Source organism: Cyprinodon tularosa, unplaced genomic scaffold, assembly GCF_016077235.1.
Source record: "Cyprinodon tularosa strain WSP-4 unplaced genomic scaffold, ASM1607723v1 ctg593, whole genome shotgun sequence".
Classification (NCBI taxonomy): domain Eukaryota; kingdom Metazoa; phylum Chordata; class Actinopteri; order Cyprinodontiformes; family Cyprinodontidae; genus Cyprinodon; species Cyprinodon tularosa.
This window is the reverse complement of record NW_024039333.1, coordinates 265,601-275,815: the sequence shown is the minus strand read 5'-3', so window position 1 is coordinate 275,815 and position 10,215 is coordinate 265,601. Positions and strand designations below refer to the sequence as shown.

Sequence of the window (10,215 nt, the reverse complement as noted above, 5' to 3'; positions counted from 1 at the left end):
AGTTAAAAAGTTTCCAATTCATCCCCTTTTGATTCATTACAACCCCCCCAAAAAAGAAAAGAAGGAACAATGATCAAATGTCATTTAATTTTTGGCATCTGATTCTTTCCTTTTTCTAAAATGGAGCATCGCAGAGACGGAGGAACAGATATCCATGTAGAGAAATGTGTTTCCCTAATTTGTGATCATGGGACTGGAAGCTTGAAGATGATGATGCTCCACTAATAATTAAACATTTGAGTCATTGTTATACAATCAACTCTGTTTATTTTCCCATCTGATCATCTATATTATTTACTGTATTCTGCTGATGGTATCACTCATGGTTGGGGTGTGTGAACTATACAGAACTAAATTGCCTGGCATTGATCAGAGTTATGAGGGGGGGGAAAAATGGGTGACTCATCACCTTGTGATATGCCTGGATATTCCAACAAGATAATAAAAACACAAGGCCAAGTCTGCCTATCGCTAGCTGAGGCTGGAGCTAAGGTTCTGGTCTTATCAGCCTAGTGTTCATTAAAATGAAGTTAAATGTCCTCCAGCAGCATAAGGTCAACACAGCATAACTATTTCTACAGTTATGCTGCTATAGGCTTAGGCTGCGGGAGGACATACAGATGACTTATTTTATTCTATTGCTCAGAAGAGTATGGACCCAATCATCGTTTCTTTTAGCACAATAAAATAAAATAGTTCTTTGAGCTGCCCCTGCTTCACCCTTTCATTTAACCACAGCCCCCTCACCACCCCTCAGCCACAGTTCAACATGATTTACATTTTCAATAAACGCAGAAGGAAAAAATGTTCTGGAGTGTTTGCATACAGACCTTGTGGTAAAAATGATCCCAGGCTATTAAGTGCTGAGATCAGAGGAATGTCCCCGAGGCGGGATTCCTCCGAAGGAAAAGCAGGGAGCTTCAGCTGCTTTTTTCCCACACATCCATCCTCATTAGGTATTCATGGAACGACAGAATTAGGGGGACTGACGACAGTCATGAAAACAAGATCAAACGTTGGCCTTTATTTCTTATTGCAACAGAACAGAAACTGCAGACACGCCCACACAGGCAGCAACAAGAAACAACACTTTATTCCAACAAAGAAGTCTTTTATAAAAAGGAACGGCAGCATGCGACCAAGATGGCCGACCAGAGCTCTGCTCCCCTTTGCTGCTGACCTGAGGCCTTCGGTTCAGTCCGTTAGGAAGGCCCGTGACAGGAGGGAGACTTATTTGAGCTCCATGTTTACACCTGCAGCACGCTGCCCACACACACACACCCACTCACTCACACAGGCAACATGACGTCTAAAGCAGACTGCAGAACTCTTTGGTGACAATTTTCAAAAATAGATACGCAAAGAAGAAGAAACAAAAAAGGCTATTTCACAACTACTGATGCGGTTATACAATCTTTTTAATATACACTGTTCAAAAAAATCAGAAGGTAGAAAACTGAGTCTGCAAATTCAATAAATTAGACAACAAATAGTGAATTGCAGATATCAAATCCAGCAGGAGGGTTTAAAAAAATAACCATAAAAAATGACAGATATATATTAAAAAAGGGGGGTGGGGCGGGGGAAACAGTGATGGTGTAACATCTAAAACAAAAAAAACATGAACAAAAAGGAAACCAGGTAAAAAGACATCTAACTGAAGGGCTCCTTGGTTTTTTTCGCCAAGCGTTGATCGGACCACGTCCAGGCACGGCCTTGTGTAAACATTCCAATCAGGAGGGGCATTCTGCTCCAAGTACTCTGGTCTGTAAAGTACACACAAACACACCTGACAGAGTATTTGGAGAGCAAGACCGTGTACTTCACTGAGGTGCAGAGAAAGAACCGCCGCTGCCCCGCCCGTTTCCATCGAGTCCTGTCATCACAAAACGCTCAAACTATTTCAACAGGAAATCCTTTTTCTTTGCCATAAAATAAATTAAAAAAGGAGGGAGCCGTAAAGCAGAAGGCGTAGATTTCATTATGCTGTCCTGACCGAGGCGTTGCTGCTGGCCAGCCTCCGGAAGCCGTGGTCGTTCTTCTCCTGCCAGAGCTCAGAGAGCTGCTGGGTGGAGCCGTACGACGAGGCTTTGGAGCCCAGGCACATCTTGAACTGCTTCGCCTCCAGGTTGGGGTCACATATGACCGGGTGGTGGACGTGTACTATCCCTGTGTCGGTGCTTCTGAACAGCCGGATCCCCGACTGGACAAATTTATTATAAAGGTCGACGTCCTCTAGACCCCAGCCCTGTATGGAGGTGTCGAAGCCCCCGGCTCGGACCAGATCCCCCTTATAGACGCAGACGATCCCGAAACCATAGGTCCTCCACAAGCCCGTCTTGGAGGTGAAGACATAATGGTTGTTGCTCGGGACCTTTCCGGAGAACACTATCTTTGGGTCGTACTGGCTGAAGATGATGGGGAAGTAAGCCTGCTCTCCCAGGGCGGCGTTGGTCCGACATCGCTTCAGGAAGTCGCTGGAGAACAGCAGGTCAACGTCGCAGTAGAAGAGCAGGGAATCGTTGGAGAAGTGCAGAGAGCCCACCTCCAGAGCCAGAGCCCGGGAAAAGGAGCCGGCCACGGGTTTGATCTCCATGTCGGCGCGGGGATACTTCATGTGGTACTCCCTCATCAGCTCCACCTGCTTCACCCGATCGGCGTTGTTGTCGGTGCTGAACAGCAGAATCAGCAGCTTCACGTTCAGGTTGGGGATCAGACAGACTTTCTCAAAGTTCGCCATGAAGCGCACGAAGATGTCATAGCGGCCCGAGAGCGGCACCAGGATGTTGACTTTGCTCTCTTTGGGCTCCCTCTGGTCCTGGCCCAAACTGCTCAGCTTGAAAGGCACCAGCATTTTCAGGGAGTTGGACAGGAAGGACAGCGAGTCGGACTCCTGGTTGATGTGGCTCGCTAGCACCATGGCGTCCATCTCCTCCTCCTCCCTGAACTGGATCTGGCTGAACGTCTGCTGCAGGTAAGCGTGCCTCCTGACCGGAACAGTCATGGTCTTCCCTTTATGCTTCTTGTAAAGCAGCAGCAGGTCCAGAACGTATTCTGCTCCGTAGAGCGGGTTCACCCTTCGGTAGCCGTACTGGATCTCCTTGAAATCGATGACCCGGCCTCGCGTCTTTGCGTTGGCGTTGATCATCTCCATGACTTGCATGATGATGTCATCCAGGGCCTGCCTCTGAGAGGAGTCCATCCCGCGGCGCGGCGGCTGGCTGTCCAACGACGAGAACAGGTACTTCCCCGTCAGAAACTCCCACTCCAGGACCTCGTCTCTCAGGTGGGGATGGAAGCGCATGAAGGAAGGAGGGATGCCCAGCTGCAAGTCCTCCTTGTTGGGCTCAGCTGCTCCGTAGCGCCCCATCTGGACGATCTCCCGATGCAGCTGGATGGTTCTGTGGCGCAGATCTGCGATCTTTCGACTGAGCAGGTAGCTGTGCAGGCGGTACTGGTAGGGGGGGTTCTTGTTGGGGTGGAGGGTGATGGCCCGATGGATCTTGCTGTTGTGGAGGTCCCGTATGTAGCCCTTCTTGTTCGGTTCGTAGTTCTCATAGAAGAGTTGCTGCATCTGGAAAGACAGAAGAGAGTTTATGGTTAGAACTGTTCTGACATCACAAGCTGGATGTATGATGGGGGACTGGGAACCATTTCAGTCCCAGATGCCCCCAGGCAAGAGGATTCATGAGCTACAGCAGGAAAAATGACTTAAAGATGGACTTTATCAGCTCCCCTGACAGGGTATGGAGAGAAATCTGCTCCAATATTATAGGGAGAGTAATTTATAATATGTAAAAGTTCAACCAATATTTTTGGGGGTTTTTTTTCAATTTTTTCCCACTCTCTTTAGGCTTCATTTTTTAAAAAAAATTTCAGATTGTATTTTTAATCTATTTTCATGTTTTATTTTTTCACATTTTGGGGGAACGACTTTCAAATCATATAAATATAAGTTTTGTAGATTTCCCTCTCAGTTAATCCTGGTGGTCTGTGCACAGACCGATAGGAATGCTGTTGCTACCATCCAGGCAGAGCAGACTTACTGGTAGATAAAAATCAGTTTCCCCCAACATTTTGGAAAAAAAACAAAAACGGTACTTTTAAATAAAACATGTTCTTTGCTTTCAATAATAATCTTGGAACAAATTTTTCTTCATAACAGGAAAGGTTGGCCTTATTCCTGCAGCTCTGTGATTCATATGACTCCATTATAAGCTCGTTAGCAGAGCCTGGCTAATGTTTGGATCCAAGGGCCACAGCTACAAGCTGAGGGAGGGACACCGACCCTCCAGACAACTGCTCTACAGATCCCTTTGACCAAGCAGACTTATCTGATATTCCTGCTAATAAACAGTTCAGAGCATTCTCATCAACCCAAACATTGTTTTTCTAATCTTTAAAGCCATCATGAGGACGTCTTTCTTTAACAGGTTCATCATTTCTTTGTTTCTGACATGTTTGCAAAAGACCTCTCAGACCCCAGAGTTTTGTGTCCTGGGCACACTAACTGCTCAAATAGTAAAAAAAAAAAAAAGCAGGTTATCTTATTTACAATAATCAATTAATTTTAAATTTTCATTTTTAGTTTAAAAATTATTTCTCTTAATTTCTGTGTTTCAATTTATTCTTTTTTCAGTTTAAACACTTTTTTCTAACAAACATTTTGGCCCTAACTTAGCTCCGTACTCCGGCCCGTTCAGGCTGCAGCTGCGTGTTTAATCCCCGTTGGGAAGCTGACGTTAACAGCTGTGTTTGCTCTAAAGCGCCGGTCAACACCAAGTCAAAGCCGCCTGATGATGGACGGTTAGTGACGGCCGAAGCTGCCGTTCAGCCAATCAGAGAGAGGCTGACATAACGGCTGCGAGCACCTTTTGGCCGCGGCTCTGCAGCCAAATTCCTACCCATGACCTTTGTCCATGTGGAGGACTTACTGGAAGCTGTGATCCATGAAACAATGTTGAATAATGTCTGCAGAAACTCTAGCTACACACAACCTCCATTATTAGATTTGAAAGAAATGTGTTTAAAAGTTTCACAGTGAATTTAGGGAAGGCTGAGTGTAAAAGTGTTGTTTTTTGTTTTAATCCAGACGGCACCCAGCGGGGCCTTCAGCTGGTCACGATGTTCTCCTGGGTCTCCCCCGCTGCTCCACAGCCGTTAGCCTTCAGCCTCACACTTACAGTCATTAGTTTCATTTCTTCACACCATTTAATCCAGTGTCAGTTCTTTCTAACGGCGAAGAGAGAGGGGGAGTATTCTAGGAAGCTTTTCTTTATTTTTACGCACAGTTGGTTGGAGAAATAAAATCTATTTAGTTTAATAAGGACAAATGTTGAGTGGTTAGCAGTAGGGATCTACTTATTATTATTTGATATTAGTCCAACTGATCCCCTAATATGTGCAGCTCATTATTTGGGGATGATCGAATGAGGTAAGACACCAGTAAATACAAAATGTATCAGCGGAGGTCCAAATTTCTAGAGTCTAAAGTCAAAAAATATGTTGAAATCTAAGATTTGTAATTAATCCTTGTATTCATCTTATGCAAACATGTTTCTCCCGAGTGGTGCACGACTTTACACGAATGAATAAAGTGAATGTGATTGGTCATTTATCACGGGGGCGGGGTTGTTGTGGCCGAAGGTTTGCAAGATATTTTGGTTGTGGCCGGTTTGTCGGAAGCATCGTTGCTAACCAGTTAGCAACTCAGTGCTAGTAGGTTCCAATGGGAAATTCCATTGGGACCAAGTAGAACTACATTGGTGACTTAGAAACGACACTGTCAAGGAACGCTATGGACAGCGGAAACATGCAAGAGGAGGAGAGTTTAGTGTCGGAGGTCGTGGATGAGTCTCCTCCGTCATCCATTTTTTTATTGAGAGGAGGAAAGCGGGGACGAATATGTTGTGGAAGAGGACGCCAGGAGCTTGGTTTGGTGTAGAAGGCTTACAGCCGTACATGTTTGAGCCCTTGCCTCGCAACGCTGCCAGTTCTGTTAGCTCTACACCTGCTGAAGATGGTAAAGTAAGTGATTTTTATTTCAACTGTTGCATCTATTAGCTGCGACATTTGAATCAAGATGCTACGGCTGAAAAAATTTGATTGACAGATGACCGTTGATATATGGCCGAATTTAGGTGTTCAGGCAACTAACTGGCCTACATAAAATAAAGAAAAAAATTTTTTGAGACAAAAAATATTATTATTTATTTTTAAATAGAAATTCCCTTAATTTTGGGACAATATCGTCTGATAAAGAGTACATTTATATACATGTTTTAGCCACAACTATTTGACATTTCAATATGACTTCCCTACGACATTAATCACTGAGTAGCTTAGACCTAAATACAAAACTCCCAACAATCTTTGAAAGTTCTAAAAAATGAAGTAAGCACATCATGCTGCAGAAAAAAATTTAATTACATGAAGGGAATTAAAGAAAAGACTAAAAGAATCGAACTACATTAGGATAAGAAACTACTTCATGTATTTATTTAATAACACTTTAAAGCTGAATAACTTATCAAAAGACGGACCAGCCAGCAGGATGAAACGCTTGGCTTCAGGCTGGCTCCGACTGAGCAGATGGTGAGAGTACGGCAGCTCCACCGTCAGGGTCAGAGGCCTCCCAGAGATCCTGGATGGTTTTAATCTGCAGGAAAATGAGCTAGCCCCCCCCCCTCCAAATCTAATTGGAGGCAGCATAATGCTGTTGCTGCAATTGGCCCTCTGGTAAACAGTAGCCGTGTGTCCAACTAATTTTCCACTGTAGGAAAAGCTTCTCGCACAGGAGGTTCCACTGTCGCTCTGCTATCGATGTGTTTGTTTGGCATCAGGACATCAAGTGACTTTATCTATATCAGGAACACGCTCTGACCTGCCAGGAGGCCAAACGAGACAGAAAGGAGCTTTGATTTACTTCATTTAGTTTGCATTATTAATTTTTAAAATGTTGCTGGATGATCATATGACTCTTAAAGATCTATATATGCACATTTAAAGAGGCTATTAAAGAGGAAATTTATCATTGATGACCATAAAATAATAAATGGTCTAAATTAATGTCATGGCGCCACTCAAAGTGCTCGAACACAGACCCTATCTAAAAAACAATGGTTGGAAAGAAACTTCAGGTTAAATGTCTTGCCCAGGGGCACATCAAGGTGTAGCAGCGACCATCCGATTGGCCACAGCCACCAGTTGGTGTAATCCCTTCTCCAGAGGTTTCTGAGACACATTGGAAGTTCCTTAAAGGTTACGCAGATCTTTGGAGATCCATTTGGTTCAATGGGTCATGTAGCTGAAGCAAATAATAAGCAAACAGTGTTTTCATAGTGAAAACGAGACAAGACTCATAAGTAACTGCAGCAAATCCAGTTAACAGGATGGGTATGCGAGTTCTGGATGCTGCTGCTGTCTGGGTTGGTCCATCATCAGGACAACATGAAGGACGGGAGCATCGGGAAGAGCTCAGGCAAGAAGGAAAGCGATGTACACAGCAGGAAGGTCCATCTAGACCAGGGGTCACCAATGCTGTGCCAGCAGCCACCAAGGGGCCCTCAAGGACTACATGGGGTGCCCTCAAGAAACTTCTGAAAATAGAACAAATCACCAGTGGGCTAAATTTGAAATGTTGTTGTATTCTGTTGCTCATTAATAGAGCATTTCATCATATTAATGATATATGGCTTTTAAGTATTTATAGAGATTTCGAAAAGAAAATGTCTAGCAGAAAATTAGAAATTAAAAGAAACATTAAAAATGTGTTCAAAACGTACAAAGTTCAGGTGACCTCTGACCTTTGCAGTTCATAGGTCAGTATTGGTAGCCCTTCCTATGACTCAGTACTCTTTGAAGTGGCCCTCAGCCTTAAAAAGTTGGTGGTCCCTGGTCTAGACTGATCATCCATCCAACCACCTGGTGCCTCAATCTATCTTTCCGCCCAGCCATCCGTTCATCCATCCATCAATCAATCGAGCAGTCCTTCCATACATTCATCCATCTCTCTGTCCATCAATCCATCCCTCTATCCATCCATCCATTCATCCATCTGTCAATCAATCAAGCAGTCCGTCCATCCATTCATCCATCCATCCGTCCGTCCATCTATCTATCTATCCATCCGTCTGTCTGTCTAATCAATCCAGCAGTCCTTCCACTCATCCATCCCTCCAACCATCTGTCTAACAATCCATCCGTCCGTTCGCCAATACATCCGTCCGTCCATCAATCAATCAGGTAGTCCATCCACACATACTGTCCTTCCAGTCGTCCGCCCGTCCATCAATCCATCCATATGTCCATTCATCCATCCCTCCATCTGTCAATTCATCCGTCCGTCTGTCATCCATCCATCAGTCAATCCATCCGCCTGTCCGTCAATCCATCCGTCCATCCATCCATTTTTCAAAAAAACACCACAATTAAATCAAATCTTTTGAACTCAAGTTTGAATGATTAAATCCACTTGGAATTTTCAAATGAAACTTCTCTTGGTTCAGGTATTTAGTTATAAAAACAAAACAAGTTTCTGGATGTTTTTACAAAGAACTGTTCCTGGAGCGAATGAGGAAGCAAACTTTCATGTTCGCATGAAGAAATGCCTGAAGGAACATTTGACGAGTGCCAACATGTGGCAGCTGGCAGCTCCCAGCAGGAAGGCTCTTTGCCAAAATGTATCCCTCTATCTGGTCTACTAATGGTGGCTGGGTTTCAACCCTGTTTCTGTGACTCAACAGCAGCAGTGTTCATGTTCTGGTACCCCACCCTACAGTAGCAGAGCACAGTTTCACTTTTTTTCGCTTAGTTACTTCAGGCTTCCTTGGTTAAACACATACATCCGTGGAATCCAGAGAAACATCAGAATCTTGGCTAAAAGATATAAAACATTTCTACAAAAAGAAAATCTATAAGTAGTTGATTGAATCCAAAACTAGGGGTGCAACTATTATTTTGCCAACTGATTAATCTGTAGATTTTTTTTTTATTAATTAATTTATAATTGATTTATAACTGAATAGCCAAAGCATCCAAGGAAGATATTTTACAGAATTATATCAGGTGAAACTGAAACTTTAACTTTAATAATAATATTTTCTGTCTTAAAATCTGTATTTTTATTCCGTTATCTTATGCAGGCCAGTTAGTTATATGTCAGCTTGTATACTTAAATTCAGCCAATCATTTATCAACTGTCAATCAAATTTTTTTCGGTCATAGCATCTTGATTCATATGTTGCAACTAATATACGCAACGGTTGAAATAAGAATGATTGACTTAACCATTGAGTTAGGTGGACAGATGGACGTCTGTGTCTTCAGCAGGCTTAGAGCTAACAGAACTGGCAGCGTTGCGAGGCAAGGGCTCAAACATATACGGCTAAAAGCCTTCTACACCAAACCAAGCTTCTGCTGCCCTGGCGTCGTCTTCGACAACATCTTCGTCCCCGATTTCCTCCTCTAAATGAAAAATGTTTGATGGAGGAGACTCATCCACGACCTCCGACACTAAACTCTCCTCCTCTTGCATGTTTCCTCTGTCCATAGCGTTCCTTGACAGTGTCGTTTCTAAGTCACCAATTCAGTGCTACTTGGTCCCAATGGAATTTCCCATTGGGAACCTACTAGCACTAAGTTGCTAACTGGTTAGAAACAATGCTTCAGAGAAACCAGCCACAATCAAACTTGCTTGCAAACCTTCGGCCACAACAATCCCGCCCCCTTGATAATCGACCAAGTACATTCACCTTATTCACCCGTTTAAGTCAGGCATATGGAAGTAAATATGTGCCATCAGAATTTTAATAAAAAAATACCTCTGAAATTTGAATGTTGTATATTAGTGCTTACTTTTTCAGTATTAAAATAAATTCAGAATATATTTTTAACCTAAAAAAAATTCAATGTCATTATTTGTACATTAAAAAAAAACTTCAGTGTAATTTTTTTTACATGGTTGCAATTTTCAGTTATTAAAAAAAAATCACATTCCTATTTCAAAGTGATCAAATTTTCAATTTACATATTTTTCAGTTTAAATTTTCAAGGTTAAAAAATTCAGCATATAAAAAATTCAACTTTTCAAAATTCAAATGCAATATTTTCGTTGTCCTCCAATTCAACTTGCTCAAATTCACTGTCTCAAATTCAGCGTCTAAAAATTCGCTGTAAAAATGGCCAAGGTTATTTCAGGTCACAGACATTAGCAAT

The 10,215-nt window shown here is 42.9% G+C and overlaps 1 protein-coding gene across 1 annotated transcript in view; it reads right to left on the bottom strand.

Moving 5' to 3' along the window:
- Nucleotides 1-998: 998 nt before the first annotated feature.
- chsy1 (chondroitin sulfate synthase 1) overlaps nucleotides 999-10,215 on the bottom strand; it is a 54,248-nt gene continuing 45,031 nt past the window's right edge. The window contains exon 3 of the mRNA XM_038306833.1: nucleotides 999-3,574. Within this exon, the coding sequence (XP_038162761.1) occupies nucleotides 1,982-3,574 (1,593 nt within the window). The 3' untranslated portion in view covers nucleotides 999-1,981. The remainder of the gene's footprint in view (nucleotides 3,575-10,215) is intronic.